Below are 21,389 nucleotides of genomic sequence, written 5' to 3' on the forward strand. Positions count from 1 at the left end.
TACCTATTAAGGTCTTGATTGTGGGTTCGAACTATACCCCAGAACTTTGGAATATAAGGATCTTCATTATATGTTCTGAGTGTTCTTTTATACGAATACTATTTGAAACTGTATTGCCCTGACGAAGTTCCCAAGGCACTAGGGAATGAAACGCGTTGGCTGTGTGCCTGTGTTTTATCAAGCGTCTTCAAATTAAAAGAAGAAAAACTTTCTGAAATACAAGTGTGGGTTGCTTTTGACTATTGATAGAGTGCACCTTCCCTTTTTTTCTTATGGATCTTTATGTTTAATTAGCATCTTTCAACAGCAGATGCTGGAAAACGTTGCACTCATCCTAAAACGTATGATTAATGGAATTTAAGTGCTTGACCAAGGTTGGCTGTTGGTTGCTTTATTGTCAAATTAAAAACATTGTTAGGTGATCCCTCACACTCCAAACTAGACTCATGCTTCATCAAGATTGAAGTATAACTGATGTGTGAGTGGGAATGAATGTTAAATCACAGAAGGCTCCTGGTTCTAATGTAAGTCAGGGACTGCATTGGGGCCAATCCATGGCAGAAATATGTCGACCTTTTGATGCAGGAGGAATTGCACTCCTGGGCATCGCACCATTGATTATAACCACCTCCTGGTTTCTCAATTATTAAAGCAGTTCTCTTCAGAAACGCCTGGATATTTTAAGCCCAATATTTTCGATCCCCACACGATCACCACTTCCAGAAGTACTCCCTACAATCACAGAGAGCCCATTCATTACCATGATCATTTCTGATGAATGAGGGAACCCCATGATGAAGCATGACACCTAGATTGGCATGTGAGGGCTTGCCTAACATTTATTTTTAATTTGTTGTGCACCTTCACGAGAACACACGTACCAGGCAGGTGATGGATTCCATGTACCATGGATACATTTCTTTTGAACACCTACTAGTAGACTGGGATTGTTTGTGCTGAATAGCATAGTTACTTGGAGCTGCATGCTGACGTAGTTGTTACACTTCTTTCTCCATCTCTCATATTTCTCTGGTATGGCAACTGTGGTGTGGCAATGGTGAGTTTCCAACTTGCTGCTGCAGGAGAGTGTCTATTATTAACCAGCCAAACAACATGGACGCTGGTGTGTATTTGGTGGATGAATGCGCAGTGCTCAGATGCTTCCTCAAAAGGTAAGAATGGCAACTCAATTTTGATACCCTGTGCTGCACATATGATCTATTCTTTTGTGTTCCCATTAAGCATACCAAGGCTTGAAGAATTTGGAGTGTGAAGTCCTGTGCTTGACATTTAGCTTGTAAAGAAAGCACTGAAATATTTAGCACCTTGAAATAGGACTTGATTGTCAGTTTAGATCTCCTCCAGCAATCAATATTTTTAACATAAAGTCAGCCACTGGATACTAAGTATGGGCATCAATGTGTGCCAAAGGATTCTGGACTTACAATTCATGCTAAAGAAAATGGAACTTACTTTTGATCAGGGAATCTTTCTTGTCTCTTCTATTAGAGCAAGAGGTTCTGCATTTATTGATGAGCGACAGATTTGACATCCAGGCAGGACATCATTTAGAAGACTGACTAGGTTGGGAAATTAAATAATTTTAATCGCAAGCCATTGTGACCCATATGAACGAGATTCGTTGCTCCCGTGATTAGTGTGGTCAATAGGATGTTTCTGTAACCCAGCAGTGCATCTTCCCAATTCATGTTCAGGCGAAAGGGAATGATAAGACATGCATTGTTGTCCTGGTGGCTGACTGTCAGTGTTGTTGCCCTTGTAGGAATGTCTTCCATTTGTTATACTTTGTTTCTGCAATGGCAGCCTGTAAGCGTTTAATTGTTCTTGTAGTGTCATATATATTTATCAGTAAGATGTGTGTGGGCCATGCTGCTTGTGCTACTTGTGTCATCTGAGCCTCTGTATTGTCTTCCTGAGGCAGTCCCGTTTTCCTCTGCTGGTTTGGATGTCTCGAGAGGTGGACATCAGGCTTGTTGACTCCAGTCTGTAACTCAAACTCATTTTCTGGTAAATGCAATGCACATTTTATGAACTGAGAAAGTGGTTGGGTGGCTAACCCCTAAATCATCGGATTCAGTGGCTTTAGAAACACTATTTCCATGAATCATTGTCGAAAATATTAGAGACAAAACTAGCCACAGCCCCATTGATGGCTGTCTCCTCAGTTTGTGAACAGCGTTTGTCCCTCTCAGTCAAAAGTCTTCTGGGAAGCAGAGTACGGCACACATGTGCTTTCTTTCAAAGCAGGGCAGCTCTCGGCCTACAGGAGTGGTGTCCGCTACCAGCCCCTGTGGCAGTGGAGTGTACAAATGTATTTGCTTCATTCGTGGCTTATTGTGTAGCAAATCTGTAGTAAAGTCCAGTAGAGTGGCCAGATAGTCTTTAAATTCGAATGTAAGGATTTAATTTTAGAATTACTAATTTTAGGCACATCATGTATTCATGTATTTACATTTTATTGCAATGGTTTTAACTTAGCAATTATTTAAATAAAATTCGAAATTCTTTAAAGATAGAGCATTCTATGTTACAAATCAGGCTGAACTGGGACTATGTCTTTGTAGCAGGAAGTGAATCGTCATAGTGAGAGTCTCTGCGGTGGCCAGGCAAGGGGCACTCATCAAGGTTCTGCACAGGCTCTCTGAGCAGTCACCTGTTAAATCCAAGTGAGAACTGAGAACACAGACGGACAGGCGCCATCTCCTCTACAGGAAATAGGCTTTTTCTTATATTGACTCGTATGGTCTAATCTACTTGGATATTTGACGGCCTTCCTCCACAGCTCCAAACCTCATGGCTGTGTACTTTTTCCACTGTAACTCTGCTTCTCACAGTTGCATGCAATGGAGTCTGTCGCTCCCTTCAGTTTTTCACATTGACTCTCCAAGTGGACATAGAAATACAGGGAAATACAGGCTGTATACTCTGAGGCAATACAAACACAAGGAGGTGATGGACAGAGCACTGAAACTTTTCAGACACTCACCCACAGTCACTATTTGATCTGAGTTGAATCCATCATCGTTCTTTAGATCACTTCGCCACCCCAGTTCAGACCCAGCCATATGCAAATCAGTCTTGACCCTGTTCCTCGTGGGAACTCTTCGGCAATAGCCAGTCCCTTCATACCGCTGCTATTGTACTATAAAACATACATACCGTTTGATCACAATGTATCTTGCACCCTTGCCAATATCCATCAAAGCTACAATACAACATTACCTACATGAACTCTGGGAGTTTAGGGATCCTGTCTTCCAAACATGAATCCACATTGACATTACTACTCTTGGGATAGTCCAGCAAAATTATTTTTCCCTTTATTTGTTGTACTTGTGCTTCATAATCTCTTTAAATATAATATTCCTCAATGTTTCATCGTTGTTACAAAGATAATCCAAAGTGTATCAATTTATCTTTTGTATTTTCTGATGCTTTTCAAAGTTTCCTCTTCTTCATTGAGGAATGTCCTTTTTTTTTTTTTTTTTAAACCTTTATTACAATTTCAGAGAAATACAAGTATGGGCCTACAACCAACAGGCCGGCCGCTAAAATGTAGTGTAACCCTAGGCACAGCTGAACATTCACATCGATGAAGCAACAAAAAAAGGGGTCACTGGAGAGTTAATCATCGCAGTCGGCTGCAACCGCAGTCCATAAACAAACAAGAAAGGTTTCATATTTTTAGGAAACGAAAAACAACAAACACACAAGGCAGAGGAAATTAATAGCAGTAGCATGTGCCCCTCGTATCGAGGGAGTAATCCAACCCGGGTAGACAGAGGGGGGGGGGCAAGGCCGAAGAAACCAAATTTGCATGTCGCAGGAGCATACAGGAATGCGCGGGCTAGGGAGACAGAGCGGCATCTATCTCACACATCTGAGGCGGGGCGCATATACCTCCACGATAGGAGTTCCAGGGACCCCACACCTTAATCCACTTCCCAGGCTTGCCTCTCGCCACATACACCGTTTTCTCTCTGAACATACACCAGTCCATGTGTTCTTTCCACTCGGAGACCGTGGGTGGCCTCTGGGAGCCCCACAATTGTGCAATGTCACGCTTCGCTACCATATAGCCCAGAGTCACCCATTGATTCTGCGTCACATTGTAATCAGTCGGCTCCCAAACATTCAGCAAACATCTTCGTGCCTCCGGCAACAAGGCAACATGCGTGACTTCTTCTAACACCGCATGCACTCTGCACCAAAACCGAGTCACCTCCGGACACTCCCACAGGATATGGAGGAAACTCCCCAGGAGTCCACAGCCTCGCTTACACAAACCATCCACCGAATACCCCATACGCATTCGAGCAGGCCCCGTGACGTACACTCTATGGAGTATTTTAAGCTGGACGAACCGCAACCGGGCCGGGATAGCAACCTCTTTCGGGGAGGCCACCGCCGACACCCAATCCTCGTCGTCCAGTTCTAAACCGTCGGCAATCCATGTCTCCCGCAATGAAGCCAGCAAACCCATCCGATCATTAATAAGCTTCTTATAAATCAGCGAAATGGTGCTATCCGGCACATAGCCGTCCAATATCCTGTCCTCCAACGGGGAATGCTCCGGAATAGCCGCCACGTCCGAAAACACGGAACACAAGGCATGATGGATCTGAGCATACCGATAGTATTCCCTATCATTCAACTGGTATTCAGTTTTCAGCATGTCGAACGTCTTAAATTTCCCTTTCGTCCAGAGATCCCCTACCGTGCTGATACCGATCGTATCCCACTTATCAAAGCCTTTTGTAGTATACAGATAACCCAAACGCTGGGACGCATACAATGGCGTAGCCCGAGTCAAACGATCCCTCCACCCCATCGCCGCATTTGCTGCATGCCACACCTGTACCGCGACCCGCGTCGGGCCCGTCAACCGCGCATCAAGGGACCCCGAGTATAGCGCTCGATTATAGTCTCCGCCCGGCAATAGCAATTTGTCCATCTCAAAGGCCGGGTTCAAAGCAGGGCCATACATCCCGTGATTGACGGCAGCCAACTGGGAGGCCCAGTAGTATCGCTTAAGAGGAATGTCTTTTAATGCCTTAATAATTATTAAAGCTAAAGGTCAACGGAAAACAAACAATTAATCAATAAAAACGAATCAGCATTAGTAAATACTTTGATAAATAATTAGACCAGCAGAGAATACATGTAATTGTATTTACCGAAACATTTTTAAGTCATGAATGCGCACCTCTCTCTATTCTGTATCGTCATGGAGTCCGAAACAACCCTCCCATTTTTGCTTACGACTCTCAAACATATCCATGGCATTATTTCCTAGCCAGTAGTATATCCCAGAGATTCTGCCTCGGTCCGGGTTCCCCATCAATAACTTGGCCTCCAGTGAATTATAATTTATATTCTGGCAGGTCAGAGAGCTCAGAGCAGTGACTTGATAGTGTATGTCGGGGATGTAAATATATGTTGACTTGTGTGTGTGACAGGTTAAAGACAAGTTTTAAATTGTGGAATGATTTCATACATGATCATTGAAAATGTCCCCAAGGGTAGTGATCCCTATTTTGTTCCATCTTCCTAATCCTTCCAGTTGAGTTGTGTGGCTAAGCTATTGTCCGTGCCACAGAGGAGTATGTTGGGTCAGTTTTTTATCCCACCTTATGAATCTGTGTGTGCTGTGCCAGTTTAACAAAACGGTGTTTGTAATTTCTGGGTAATGAACTGGAATGGGTCTACCATTTATAAGCCTCTTCACATTTTCTGGATCCATCACGGTCAATTCTGATCAATAGGCTGGGTCACTCCAGCCCCCTGTCAGCCAATCGTAAATAACTATGAGTTGTGAGGCCAAGTAACAGATCCTGACATCCGCCATGCCCATCCCACCCTCATATACCGAGTGTCGGCACATGTCAAGGGCAATGCTTAGGAGACGACCCTCCCCCCATAAGAGGGAGCGAATTAGGGCTGTGACACCAGCAAACCAAATAATTGGAATCAGCAGTGGGAAATTTTGGAGCATGCACAAATAACATAGGATTACCATCATTTTGAAGAGGGCTGCTCCTTCAAGTATATGAAGCGGACATTTAACCCATTAGTGGATAACTGTTTTTTTTTTTTAGTTACCAGGGGAATGAAGTTCAAAACTCTGATATGCAAATACCTAAAAATGTGAAACTTAATTGCTATACCACTATGTTTGCTTGCCAAATCACAGTACCACTATCTCCCAGCAGTGAGACCAAGAGAACCAAAGGCAACTTTGTTTTTTTGTATGCAATATCTGTTTCCATGTGATTTTAGGGTTAATTTCCGCTCATTGGAAGCTGTTGATTTCTCCTGCTGAGGTTCCCTAATAAATGTACATGGTTTTACATAAATAAAGAAGCATAAATATAATACATTTTTTGACTATGCTGACTAGGTTTATTCTACCCATAATGGAAACTGAAAAAATATGCCACCAAGCAATTTTGCTTTTAGCGCATTGAGAAAAGGACAGAAATTTCCTTTGAACATGCTTTCCTCTTTCAACCAGTAATCATACCCAGATATCTGGACAATAGAGTGGGATATGCTACAGCCCCACAATTCCCAAATCAATTTTATATTCAACCACCAGCTCAAAAACCTGAAATATTCCCTTGGATGTCTGATGGTTCTAAGTAGAAAAATAATATCAGTTGCAAAAAGCACACTATGCACCCGTGGTCTCCATATGTAATTCACCTTAGGCAGTTATGGTTGTGATATGCAGCTACTCACGGTTCTATGCCCAACACACAAAGGAAGTCCTATTTGAAAAAACTTTAATAGCACCCCATTACTAAATATCTTAGCATGAGGAGATATATACAGGTTTCTTCGAGTTTTTTAAAGTTTTGTTTGAAATTAGTATTTTGACAGGGTCCACTGAACAATCCCCAGCAGCTTCTGTCAAATTCTTTCTGAGAAACAATACTAGATATATTAGGGGTAGATTGTCATATTATGTTACATTTGCCACTATGTATTTGTAAGCCGTTAAGTTGAAGTTGTGTTTTTTATCGATCAAAGCAAGATGTATACATAGTTACAAGTGCTGCTATATTTTTAGAATTATAATGATGTATTGAGGGACCTGCTATTTTCACAAGCCACCCAGTCAAAAATACAATATGAAAACTACAAAAGATTACAAGGGTGTGTCACTACTCTTTCAATACTCACGATGGTAAAAATTGGAAACTGTTATACACTAACCCAGGATACCAGGGGCTTGCGTAGGGAGATTCTTTGTGAAGCAATCTGCTATTTCACTCACAACCTTTTTGGTGGAGATTTTAATATTTTTTTATTCACAAATGCAATCAATATCCTACAAGGAAATTTATTTATTTATTTATTTATTCATTTATAGAGGGCATGCTTACACCTATCGGTGTGTCCCCGCGCTGAGACATTCAAAGGGTAGACCATATAGTGCTATGCGCCGATCAAAGATCTGTTTTAAGAAATAGCCATGTCTTCAGTGATCTGCGAAAGGTATTTTCGCTAGGTTCGGTTCTCATGGTCATTGGCAGAGTGTTCCATAATTTGGCCGCCATGTACCTAAAGGAGCGAGCTCCCATTCTGGCTCTAAATATTCTAGGGACAGTCAGTAAGGCCATATCTCTGGACCGTAGATTACAACCAGGGATGTATCTTGACAAAAGTGATTGAATATAGAGGGGGCTTTTGTCTGTCAGTATGCGATGAGCATAGCACATTGCTTTAAATAGAATCCTCTTTTCTATGGGCAGCCAATGAAGGGTAACCAGGGCCCTTCTAGTATTCGCTCTCCTAGGGAGACTGGGGACTAGGCGGGCAGCAGCATTCTGCACTCTTTGCAGTTTGATAAGTCCTCTCTTAGAGGCACCCAGATACAAAACGTTGCCATAGTCGAGTTGAGATGTGATTATTGCATGGACTATGGTTCTCCTGGCCTTTAGTGGAAGCAGGTCTATAACCTTCCTCAAGGTTTTCATTGCTCCATAGCACTTTCCTGCAACCTTGCGTATCTGGCTGTCGAAAGACAGTTTGGAATCAACCCAGATCCCCAAATTCTTTACTTCAGTTTTAGGGAGGGGGACTTGTCCTAGTGTTTCAGGCCACCATGCAGAAGACCAGATGGTAGGTGTTTTTCCTACTACCAATACCTCTGTCTTATTTCCATTAAGTTTAAGACAGTGGTCAGACATCCAACCTGCCACTTCTTCAAGGCATTTTGTAAAGCGGATCGCAGCCTGTTCTCTCTTTTGGGATAGCATAACGATTAGTTGGGTATCGTCAGCATATGATACGATCGATATCTCATGCTTTTGTACACATTCAGCTAGTGGTCCCACATATATGTTAAATAGGGTGGGGCTTAGAGTAGATCCCTGAGGGACTCCCTGCATTAATGGGTGACTGTCTGATAAATGTGAGAGTTGGGCTACTTGAAAGCTCCGTTGGGATAGAAAAGAGGTCAGCCATTTGAGGGCATTGTTCCGGATGCCACAAACTTCTAATCTCTGTAGTAGTAGGGGGGGTGATACCGTGTCAAAAGCTGCGCTCAGATCTAAAAGGATCAGCGCAGCTGTCATCCCTTCATCTGCATATTTCCTTAATGTCTCAGTTGCCATTAGTAAGGCTGATTCCGTGGAGTGCGCTTTCCTGAAACCTGATTGAGAGGGATGAAGGATATTATTAGCGTTGATGTGTTCCACTAATTGTTTATTGGTGATTTTTTCTGCAATCTTTGCCATCAAAGGTAGTAATGAGATGGGACGTAAGTTCTATAGTACAGTAAAATCCAGAGAAAGTTTCTTCCTCAGAGGTTTTACAATGGCCTGTTTCCAACTTATAGGAACTATCCCAGACCTAAAAGAACGTTGGACAAGTTCAAATACGTATGGTAGGATTATGTTAATCCCCACCAGTACTCTTTCAGGTCGTGCTGGGTCGCGGGGAGATCCCGATTTTATTACCTTAATAGTGACTATAAGTTCCTCCCTCTCCTGTATTATGAATTCATTTAATGTCACTCCAGTAAACTCCCCCTGACTGCCTGTGGGCTGATTGCAGCCCAGTTGGGCCTCTGTCGCAAAAGACGAGTAAATCTTCGTGACTTTGTTGGCAAAGAAATCCGCCACTTCATTGCAGATCTCTTTGGAGGAGGTAGTAACTCTTTCCTCTTCATTGTTTTTGAGGAATTTTAGAATAGTAAATAGCTTCTTGTGGGAATTATCGGCCTTATCAATTTTATCCGTGTAGAAATCCCGTCTCGTTTTTTTTATCAACGCATGATAAGCTTTTAAATCCCTATTGTATTTTTCTTTGGATCTGGTACAATAGGTTTTCCTCCAAGTTCGCTCTGCTTTTTTACATCCTTTTTTGCCATACGTAGTTCCTCGTTGAACCATTGTGCTGTAACTTTTTCTCTCTGCGGGATTCTAGTGCACCAAGGTGCAACTTTATCTAAAGCCTTGGAGATCCAGGCCTCGAACTGCTTATTCGCTATGTCAATGTTGTTATCTAGCGTAGGTTTCTGCTCCCTCAATGCATGTTCGAAGGAAGAGGTGTTAAATTTGTTCCACTTTCTTTTTTTTTTTAAAACCTTTATTTTTGTGCAGGCATGGAACAAAATTACGAATGTGGCACTACCATATCATCATGTCAAACTTACATCCTGTTATAGGTGTACCACCGACATGCCCGCCACCCTGCGGCCGGGCCGCACACCTAGGGATGTCCAATAGCGTGCAAGTGTGTCCAGCGTTGCGCGTTGCACATGGAACCCCGCGAACCTGCTTTTATATGTTTTCTCCCACAACACCCCCCCCCGTCCCCTCCCACTCCCTACAAAACTAATAGCACGTCTCCCTCCAGGTTCGACAGACAGCTCCCATGCCCAGCCAGCTATGTGCCCCCCAGTCCGCCGGTGGTATTCGGGTATAGTGCAATCGTGTCTGTCCCCCCTCCCATAACACAGTATCGCATCTCGCCTGTGCAGCGTGTCTAAATGAATCAGTGTCACTTGCTTGTACAAGTACTCATCGTATTCAGGTGATCCCTCCCGCTCGTCCCCGCCATCTACCCCTCTATGGGCGACCTCCTATGGTCCCACCTCTAGGCCATGGTATTGTCTCCATTTGCTCCATATCTTTCGGAATTTTTTGGGACAGCCTCTCGCTTTGTATGTCACTCGCTCTGCTGCCATATAAAGGTCCAGTCCTCTCCTCCATTCCTCTATCCCCGGCCGCTCCGCCACCCCCCAATATTTCGCAATGTCCCTTTTTGCCACTACCAGCGCTAACCCCAGGAAAATAATCTGTGGGCGTGGCAGGTCTACTTCGGTCACCATTCCCAGTAGTGCCAGTTTCGGGTCTAGTGCGAGCTCCATTCCCAGGACCTCCCCCAGTTCTGTGAAAATGTGAGACCAATATGTTTGAATTTCCTCGCAGGACCAGAGAGTGTGATAGAAATCTCCCTGTTCAGTTTTGCATCGGAGACATGTGGCGTCTGCTATCCTACCCATCTTGTGGAGACGTCTCCGGTCAAAGTATGTCCTGTGTAATATATTTAATTGGATCAACCTCAGCCGTGATTTAATGGCGACTTCTCGGGGGTGCATCAATATCAGCTCCCAATCTAAGTCCTCTAGCTGCCCTACTTCTGCCTCCCATGTGCCTCTGAGTTTCGCCAGATTTCCCAACATGTTGTTTGTGAGGGTTTTGTATGTAAGTGAAACCGCCTGGTGTACCATCTGCCCCTGCAGGAGTCTCCCCTCCAACGGGGAATATTCCGGTATGCCCTGCAGTGATATCTGCTGTGCCTTCCAAGCATGTACTAGCTGCAGGTGCTTGTATCGTTGTGTATGGTGTAATCCGAACTCTGCCTGCAGCATCGTGAATGTCTTCAACTCCCCTTTACTAATCACGTCCCCGATGGTGGAGATCCCTATGTCATCCCACCTTTGGAAGCCTTTCAGGTTATGTAGCTCCTTTAACCATTTGCAATGCCACAGTGGCGTCTGACGTGTTGGCTTCTCCTCCCATCCCGTGGATCTGGAGGCTCGGGACCATGCTCTAATCGAAATCAAAGTCGCTGGCAGGAGCGTTCTCTCCGCCTTCCCCCCATACAGGTAGTGGAGTATATTGTGTGTGGACAGTTTATACCTCTCTAAAGCGTATGTTGGGTGGTCCGCTGGAGCATGCAGCCAGTCATTTATGGGGGTCAGGTGTTCCGCCCAGTAGTATGCCTCTAGGTTTGGTAATGAGATCCCTCCACTATATTGATGGCGTTGGAGTGTCTGGAGCGCAATGCGTGGTTGTTTGTCCAGCCATATGAATGCCCGCAGGTCAGCGTGTATTCTGGTAAGGGTGTTAGGCGGAAGCGGATAGTACTCATTTTGAAGCGCGTAGAGGAATTTGGGTAGGCTAATCATTTTATACATCGCCGCCCTCCCCAAGAGGGTGAGCGGCAACTGTCTCCATCTTGTCATATCCTCTACGGCCTCCTTCAATATTCGTTCCACGTTTCTCCGGAACGAGAGCCTTTTGTCCAGGGTGACATATACCCCAAGGTACTGGAACCCCTCCGCGGTAGTGAGTAGACGGTCCGGTAACGTTACTCCCTGTACCGCTCCTCGTGGCATGTATAAGACCGATTTATGCCAGTTGATGGTGTGGCCTGCCATTCCCCCAAAATCTTCCAGCTCTCTAAACAACTGCCCTATGGACACCTCGGGGTGCGTGATATACAGCAGTACATCGTCAGCATATAACGAAACCTTCTCCTGGGTATCCCCCGACTCTGAACACCTGAAGCCATGGATCTCTGAGTTCTGCCGAATTTTGGCCGCCAGTATTTCTATGGTGAGAGTGAAAAGGAGAGGTGACAGCGGGCATCCTTGTCTGGTGCCCCGCTCAACCCGGAAATCGCGCGACAGGCACCCATTCACTCGCACCCTTGCCTTCGGCGCCGCGTATAGCAGCGCTACCCATTTCTGAAAACAGGGGCCAAAGCCGAACCGACTCAATACTGCCCTGAGAAAGGGCCAGTGGACCGCATCGAACGCTTTTTCCGCGTCCAAGGACAGGAACCAGTGCGGCTCCGTTCTATCTTGTATTTCTTGGAGCCAGTTGTGGGTCCGGCGGAGGTTGTGTTTTGTCGCCCTATCCGGCAAAAAGCCGGATTGGTCTGCGTGTATCAGGTCTGGGATCACCGTCCGCATGCGCGCCGCTAAAATTGTAGCCAATACTTTGACCTCTATATTCAGGAGGGAGATGGGGCGGTATGATGCACATTCCTCCCTCGGCTTGTCCTGTTTGTATATCGGCACTATGGTTGCTAATTCTAGATCTCGTGGGAGTCTCCCTATTCCGTATGCTTCTATATAGAGCGCCAACAGGTGAGGCGTCAATAGGTCAGCTGTCTTTTTAAAGAATTCCGCCGGGAACCCGTTTGGCCCCGGTGTCTTCCCCGGTTTTAATTTATTGATGGCTACGGAGATCTCTTCCAGTGTGATCGCCGCCTCCAAAGGAGCGCTAAGTTCCTCATCCAATACCGGGATAGCCAGGGTATCCATATAAAGTAGGGCCTCGTCTACGGACCCGAGGTCCCGGCCCCTATAAAAGTTTTCATAGTGCCGTGCGAAGGCTTCTGCTATGTCCCTGTCCGTAGTTTCCAGACCTCCCCCATCTTCTCTGATACGATCCACCCACCTCGCGGCTTGTTCTTTCCTGCTGAGCCAGGCCATGAGTTTGCCCGACTTGTCCCCTACATCGTACAGGCGGTGTAGCGTTGCCAGCGCTTGCGTCTTAGCCTCATTAGAGACCAGTTCCCTATACTCCTTCTGCTTGTCTTGCAGTTGCCGTAGTGTCCCTTCCCCTCGGTTTATAAGGTATTGTCTTTCTAGGGTCAGGATTCCGGCTTCTAACTCTGTTGCCTCCCTGTGCTGTTTGCTGCGCTCATCCCGTAGTCTCCCTCGGAGTCTATCTCGCACCACAGGCTTCATGGCTTCCCAGAATACAATGTTAGATTCCACTGAGCCCTTGTTTTCCGCTACATACACTTTTATATCTGCTCTCAGACCCCTCACTATTTCAGGGGATTGCAGATCCCAGGCTGCCAAACGCCACTCCGTCTCGCGTCTTTCGGTGCTTTTCCCTAGGAGCGCAAATAGGGGAGAGTGGTCTGAAATTCCCCGAGCCTTGTACATGATCTCATCTCCCGCTGACAAATACTGTCTCGCAACAAAAATATAATCCAGCCTGGAGAAGGTTTTGTGGGCCCCGGAGTAAAAGGAGAACGCCTCTCGTGTCGGGTGTCGCCAGCGCCATGCGTCGGTGAGTCCCATCTCCGCCACATATTTCGCAAGAGCTGTTTGTGTCCCCCCTCCACGTGTTGCCCCCGAGCGGTCTAATTCTTCCGACATGACAGCATTGAAATCCCCCCCCACTATTTGCATCGTATCCGCCGTTTCCAGCAAGATGGCCGCTACCTCCCTGAGCGTGCGTGGTTGGAGTTTCGGTGGGGCATATACGGAGATGACTGTAATGCGTTGTCTGTGCCACACTCCCTGTACTCCCACATATGTACCCTGTGGATCGCACCACGCGCGCGCTACGGTAAAGGGGTGTGTTTTGTTCACTAGTATTGCGGCTCCCCTGGCGCCAGACGTGTAGCCCGCATGGTGCAGAACTGTGTATCTCCCCCTCGCTATAAACGTGCATTTCCCCGCCCTAAGGTGAGTCTCCTGCAGGAGGACGAAGTCCGGGGCGGTCCTCTTTATGTAGGAATTCACTAAGCCCCTCTTTATTTTGGAGCCCAGACCATTAACATTCCAAGTCATGATGGAGATCCCCTTGTGTGGACCGTCTGTGTTTGTTAGTGTACCTGCCATACTGCGTAGGTCTTCTGGAGGTCGTTAGGCGACCATAGTGGCTGCGTGTGACTGTGTTGACTCCCCCTCCTCAGCTAGCGACTCCTCGTGCTACCCCTTGTCCAACTCCCTTCCCTACTACCCCAACTTGTTAACGGTCCCCTGTGCCCTCTCCCGCCCCCCACCCCACCTCTCTCCCCTTCCAGCTTCGTCCCCATCACGGTCTAAGCTGTTAGTAGAAGTCGGTCTGTCACCCCCCTCTCACCCTCCCTCTACAGAACTGTTGCCCCTACCAAATAAACCGTAACTGTAAACACAAAAAGGGGATTTAACAGAAGGAATCAAAAGAGGAGAAAGAAGAAACAGAAACAACAACTGAAAGGGTGTTGGCCACTTGCGTGTCCTGGCCGCGTCCCGGCCGACAGTCCAATCATTCCCATCCTCCAGGGTCACGATTGTGAGTCTTGCGTTGTCGGTACTGTGCTGCAGTGTTTGTCGGAAACGTCCTGCTCCAGCATCCGGATCTCTGTTTCCAGTGGGTGTAAGGAGTGCTGGTCTATGTCTGACACCTCACCCTCCGCATCTGAGTCCCCGCGGCGTTCTCCTTCTCCTTCTGAGCCTGCCGGGCCCCGTGTCCCTTCCTGCGGTCTGTGTGCCGTCCTCGACGTTCCGGGTGATTCCGATCTCCCCCTCCTGGAGCCTGCCGATGTACGGGGATGGTATGGGGTGCCTGTGTACCTCGAGTAAAGTCTCCGTGATCTCCTCCTCTGCTGTTTTGGCGTGCCCCCCCGCGTCTCGACCTGCGCCGCCCTCGCCATTTCCTCTCTCCCCGCCGTTTCCCGACCATTGAAGATCGGTCTCTCCTCCAGCCAGTGCCATGCATCCTCCGGATGGCTGAAGAAGTGCGCCTTATCCATGTAGATGACTTTAAGTTTTGCTGGGAAGAGCAGCATGTACGTAATGTTCAGCGATCTCAATTTCACTTTCACCGAGTCAAAGGAGTGCCGCTGCTTCTGGACCTCCTGACTATAGTCCGGAAAAATCATTATATGGGTGTTCTCAACTCGAATTTCGCCCATTTTCCTCGCTTCCCGCAATATTAAGTCTCTATCAGCGAAGTTAAGGAATCTTGCGATCACTGGCCGGGGTCTCGCACCCTCTGGAGGTTTCGCCAGGAGCGCCCTGTGTGCTCTTTCGACCACGAAGCAAGAGGAGAAACGGGCCCCAGGGAAGGTGTCCATAAGCCATTTGTGCAGGAAGGCTGCCATATTGTTCCCCTCGATTCCTTCTCTAAAACCTACGAACCGAAGGTTGTTCCTTCGTGCCCTATTTTCGGCGTCATCCACCTTCCACAGCAACTGTCTGTGCGACGCCTGGAGCTCCGCCATGTCTCTTCGAAGGGTAGTTATCGAGTCCTCAGCCTCTCCAATGCGTGTTTCGGTCTCAGACACCCTGGCGGAGAGGTTCTTGAAATCTTGTTGCAGGAGCGTGACCTCAGCGCCCACTTCCCCAATTTTGCCCTCCAGTGCGGATCGGGATTCCTGGATATCCGCTCTCGATGCCTGGATTGCCGCCAGTAACCTGTCCGTGTCAGTAGCCCCCTCCAACGCCGCGCCCGCGGTGTCTTTAGAGGACCTCGACGCCGCGAAGAGATCCAGGGTGCCCTGTTTGGGGGGCCTGGGTGGGGGGTCCCTCTTCCCCATCCTGACTGATTCCGTGGTGAGCCCAGCTGGGGGGGATCTGGGTGGTGTGGGTCAGCGGTTCCCTCGTCGTGTGTCCCACCGGGATCCAGGGTGCGCCTGCACGGCCCGTCGCACGTCAAAGATCCAGCGCCAAACCTGTACGAGACGGACCCCCCGGCACTACCCCACACAGATCGACCACGGTGGTGTACCGGGGCCGGCGCTCCACCGCCTCCCCGCCGATCTACTTGCGGGTATTCCGGCCGTGGGTCCCCCGGCGACTCTCAGCTCCGTCCGGCCCACCACACCACCGCGTCCCACAGTGCGGTATCAGCTGCGCCCTTCCGCGGTTTCTGTGGTGGGCCCACCTCATGCAGCGGCACGTCTCGCAGGATACGGACTGGCCCCCAGTCTACGCCGCCGCTGGTGCGAATCTCAGTCCTCCCTCAGGGCCCTTCGACAGTGTGGCTATCCGACCCCCCGCAGCACTACTCCTGTTTCACAACACGGCCACTGGGCTCCACCGTAGTGCCTCCCCGGGGCGGCCAGGGGGGGGCTGTTAGCGCAGGGTTAGCCGTCACAGAAATTCCACGCGTCCAGAGACCCCCACTACCGGCCGCCGTGTGGCAAGGCGCGCAGGGCCGCCTTCTCCCGCTCTGCTCCCCCACCTGGGGCATCCGAGGTCGTGGCCGCCATCTTGGTAAAGGTGTGCTCCCGGCGTCTGCTGCTCCCCTGCGCTTAGCCTTGCCCCACGTACCTCCTCCTCCTCCGTGTCCTCGCTACCGCCGGTATGGGCAGAGGGGTCCCAATCTCCTGCCGCGGAGACCGCAGGGTTCTTCGCTGGTCCTCAGGCCGGTGTAGTGGCCGCCATGTTGGGTCGGTGTGCCTCACGCCTCCGTGTCTCCCGCTGCCCCCGGTCCGCTCGGCGTATGGCCCGGTGTCCCCCCTCTGGCCCCGGCGAGGAAGCCGAACTGCATGCCCCTCTAGGTTCCGGCTCCTCCGCAATCAGCTCTCGTGCGGGTTCCGTCCCCTGGGCGCCTTCGCTATGCACCGGCTCTTCGCCCGGCGGGCAGACCTGCAGGCCCCCGGGCTCGTACAGCACTCCGGGCGCGGCTGATGTCCGTGGTCGATAGCGCTTCGTCGCTCACAGGCATCTCCTGTCCCTGATGGGCTGCGGCGCTCTGCCCCGGGCTGTCCGCCGCGCCGCCATCTTGTCCGGCCGTTACCCCTCCATCACGGGCGCCGCGTCAAGGCCGGCCAAACTCCCTCTGGAGGCGTCAGTTTTGGGTTGTATCTCTCTCGCCCCTCTCCAAGCAGCCACCGATAGCCAGTGTGTGGTTTGTGTCGAGTGGAGATGAGTAGTTAGTCGGATTTTTAGACGTCGGCCGGGAGCTCCCGGGAGACACGTCTAGCCCTGCATGCTGCTGGCCACGCCCCCCAAAATTTGTTCCACTTTCTAGTGGTAATTACCTCCTTGGAGGGTGGCACCCTCCTTCTGTGTGCTGGGACTGTAAACGGGACTAAAAAATGATCTGACCATGGGACTGGCCAGGGGGGTCCTATTTCCACCTCCTCTGAGTTGGCAAAGTTGGGATCTAATATGTGCCCTCCTTGGTGCGTTTGCGTTTCTACTCTCTGTGTTAAATTGAGTGAGAGCATATCTTTGCAAATAGCATCTACTTCTAGATGGTCAGTATCATCAAAGTGTATGTTTAGATCTCCTAGTATCAGCAGTTTATTGTGTCTCAGAGCTGGGAGTACTATTTTATCCTCAAAACTGGCCACAAACCGAGCTATCTGGCCCAGAGGGCGGTATATGAGGAATCCGGTCATGGTATTGCCCTCTACCGTAGACAGGGTGAAAAAGAAAGCCTCACACTTCTCCAAACCTGCTTGTTTGATCTCACATGACATGTCCTCTTTATAGATTATAGCGATACCCCCGCCTCTTTGGCCCTCTCTATCCTGCCGTACTATACGGTATTGCTTCGGAACTGCGTTTTTTATATCAGGTGTTGAGTGTTCGTTGAGCCATGTCCCTGTCAGAAAAAGGACATCAATACGTTTTTCAATAACAATATCACATATCTCATGTTTGTGTTTGGCCAATGACCTACGGTTTAAAAGAGCGAGTTGAGTTTTTGATTCCGTCAGAGTAGGCGCTCTATGTAACAGTACAGTTTTACAGTATACGCATGCAGGCTCCATGTTCTCCACATTCGTATTATGTCTGCAAACAGTGCTGACAGCTGTCCGTAGGTCCAGTAATGCATTTTTAGAGTAGTGGATCCTTGTGTCCGGCCTTAAGGTTCCAAGGTCACTGGCCCTAGGTCCCAGTCGGGCGCGGACGGGCGCAGACGGGCTTGCCTCAGGCGCGCCTTTGGCGCGCCCGCAGCGCGCGTCCGCTGCACGGTCGCAAGCACATTGGTTATTTGTAGGCAGTCCGGCGGAAACTCCGCCTCTGCCGACCAGACCGGAAGTGGTGTGTCCTAACATGCTCTGCCCCGCCCTCCACACAAACGGCACACAGCCGGGATGGACCGGGGCGGGCAGAAAGAACGGTAAGCTTGCTAATTCCACATAAAAAGCTCAACTGTGCAAATCACGCAAGGTTTAAATGAACACAATATTTTAAAAACACTTAAAAAATGTAAAAACAGTATGCTCGCTTCTTTGTAGTATTTTCTAAAATCACGCAGATCAAAATAACATTTCGCTATCAAGCGCACACTCTGTGGTCTCACCTAGAGTGTCTCTAGAAATCTAATATGAAAGGAACATTAAAGGGACGTAAACATTGTATGGGTTAGTAAATGACTAGTGTGTGGCTAAAACTTACCTATTTTAAAACGATACATCTGATATAAATTGTTACATTTTTCAAAGTTTAGAATAGAGATTGAAATCTTGTTTGAAATAGATCATTCACCTGTGATCACCAAATTCAATTAATGTCTATATCTGAATGTGCAGTTGTGAGAAGATGGATGGTAGCTTAGTCTTTGTCCAATTACTTGATTTTCATTGACTATGGCCCAAAAAATGTAGGGATTAGAGCAAGGAATTATAAAAGCCTAGACAGCTGTCCAATAATTTACAGATCTTAAAGACAGGTGTAAGACAGGACTAAGGCCAACCAAACAACCCGATAAGACTTTCTAGAGGAAGCGGTTGTGAATGTAATAGCGATAAGTTAGAATTAACTATAATATAGCCCAATAGCCAACTGCAAAGGGCTATACTGGTTGTTAAAGACCCTGAACCCGAATTGGACCAGAGCTGCAGGAGAGGGCATATAAAAAAGGAGACACCCTTTAACAATGGTATAGCCGGAGGCAGACGGGCAAATCAGGCTATAGAACATTCCACTCACTAAGGGTAGAATGTTCTAAATTAAAAAAGCCAAAACATAAAGACAAACATTTTAATGTTGGAGCAGAAGGCTTATTTCAGCCATTATAAACCGGAGCTAATCCAGTGTCTTCAATGGAGATCTCAACATTCCAATGTTCTAATAAAGCCTTATAGCCCGCCGTAGTGGGCTATACAGGACTTTAATAGCCGGTATAGCCCAGCTACGATGGGCTATAAGGCTATTAGAAAATTCTGCCACTAGAGGGCAGAATGTTCTAACAAATAAAACAAAGGCTTCAGGGAACACGGGGGGATTGAAATCCCCTCCAACTCCCTGAAGCCTTTGTTCACAGCTACAGCTGTAAACAAAGAAACATTGGAATGTTGGAGCTCCGGGCTTATACCAGCCATTAATAAGGCAGGAGCACTCCATTGTTTTCAATGGAGTTCCCAATATTCAAAATTGAAATACGATGGTTAAATTCCTTGCACAGCGTGCAAAAGAGAAATAAATTACGAGCTGGTAGCAGACATTATTTCCTAAGGCAGGAGAATATTAAAGATAGATGAAGAAGCACAAGGTAAATTTGCAGATTTTTATAGGCAGGAACCAATCTATAGAGGCTGAGACATTTACACAGTATTTACATGCTTTTTAACAGCAAATAGAAAATTTAAGGTGCAGAGCTTAATTTGTGCCAGTGTTGCAGGTGATTGGTACCTGCCCCCATGTTTGAGGATCAGGATGTATTTTTCATCATCAGGCTTTTACCCAGAGTCAGAGAGAGAAAGTTAAATAAAGATATGAAAACAGTGTTAGAGGGAGAAAGCACAGACGAGAAAAGAACCAGCATGACTGAGACAAGTGAGGAAAACAGTGTTAGAGAGAGAAAGCACAGACGAAAAAAGAACCAGCATGACTGACACTAGTGTAGGGTGGTGGAAGAGAGAGCCAAAGTGAATCAAGACTAGGCAGTCTTCAGCCTGAGCAACCCCAGCATCCGTCAACATCAGCAGCTAGCACCTAAGAGAAATTTTAGGCCCCTGCACCTAATTGTTCCAAATTAAAACTGGAAATGGAGCAAACAATGTTTCTGCGTTTAACTATGCATTTTTTGTGTGCATTCTTCCACTGTGTCAGTCTAAAAGAGAACTGTGTATGTTGTGTGGAATCTTTGTGTTACGATTGTGAGAAGATCAAAAATTTTGTTTGACAATTTCTATCAGAGCATTGACTGTTGTTAGGGGCGGTGTGGAGAGAATGAGTCACTTTGGTTAACTTGTATGAAGGATGATGGCTTAAAGACATATTGTTGGATGGGTAAGTGTTTATTATTCATGATTTTCGATTTGTCCACTTCATGTGATTTTAAATGCTCCAGATCCTTAGAATAGCTTATTTTGTTACATAAAGGAGTAATATTTGAATAATCTAAACTGTGGTCTACCTGTGTTAAAACATTCAGCAATATTTGGTTTGTTGACCTGTAGAACTCCAATTTCCCATGCTGTCAGTTATTTCTTCCTTGCCCAAGTTTTATTTGAACAAAGTGCATTTGCCTACAATGTACAATTGGTTTATTTATTAGAATTAGTTCATGATGGAATTTTACATTAAGTAGCTCACTCAACTTAATGTTATTTAACTCAGGGAAGTGTCACAGTAGCTTTAATATATTATGCCAATTTAGGACATTATGCCTTCTTTCAGACTGACACATTGGGCCAAAGTCCAGTTTAGTAGTTTGGACATCAGTGTTGGTTGTTGTGAAGTCATTATTGATATTGAACCTAAGCTTTAAGGAGATGAATTGCTCACTTCATTATGTTCCCTTGGAAGTCCAGGTATAATATTGATTCTGGCAAGAAATCCGTTGTCATGACCCGTGATTTCAATATGGTCATTATGATAATTTATGGCAGCAACTGGTTGTAGCATAAATGTTTCACTTGAAACAAGTGGTCAACTTTAGTTCGAAGTCGAAAGAATTTCAACGAGTAAAGAAAATCCTTTAGTTATTTTGTTTATAATTTGAGTTGGAGAAGATGGAGAATATTCAGGTATGTCTTTGATGGGGTGTTGTACATCAACAATAATTGGAATACATGGTTCATTAAGGACCACTTGACTATAAGTGTGCGCCTGCTTATATAAGGTGATACCAGAATTGTGGTGGAGGAATTGCCTCCTTCTATCCCTCCATTACGAGTTATGGTTAAGAGTAACATGCTTTAATGGTAGTTCATTCAACTCACATGGTTCATTATGATTAGATATGAGGGAGAGTTTGTGGGTGTTTATTTTTTTTGCACATGGTGTTTCAATTGCTCTACTTGATGCAAGATTTTTATTAAAGCTCCTAAGTTTGCTCTACTGACAGATACATATATGAGGTTGGAATCCTTAATTAATTTCCTAATTTTCTATGTCAGATGTGGTACAGCCTTTTGTTTTTGTGCTAATTGCC

The 21,389-nt window shown here is 46.9% G+C and overlaps 1 protein-coding gene across 1 annotated transcript in view; it reads left to right on the forward strand.

Annotated features, from left to right (window-relative positions):
• Window positions 1-1,050: 1,050 nt before the first annotated feature.
• Window positions 1,051-21,389, forward strand: part of LOC146832731 (myb-related transcription factor, partner of profilin-like) — a 485,536-nt gene continuing 465,197 nt past the window's right edge. Inside the window, exon 1 of the mRNA XM_085604175.1 lies at window positions 1,051-1,172. Coding sequence (XP_085460301.1) covers window positions 1,114-1,172 — 59 coding nt within the window. The 5' untranslated portion in view covers window positions 1,051-1,113. The remainder of the gene's footprint in view (window positions 1,173-21,389) is intronic.

This window comes from Triturus cristatus, chromosome 5_1, assembly GCF_964204655.1.
Source record: "Triturus cristatus chromosome 5_1, aTriCri1.1, whole genome shotgun sequence".
In the NCBI taxonomy this organism is placed as follows: domain Eukaryota; kingdom Metazoa; phylum Chordata; class Amphibia; order Caudata; family Salamandridae; genus Triturus; species Triturus cristatus.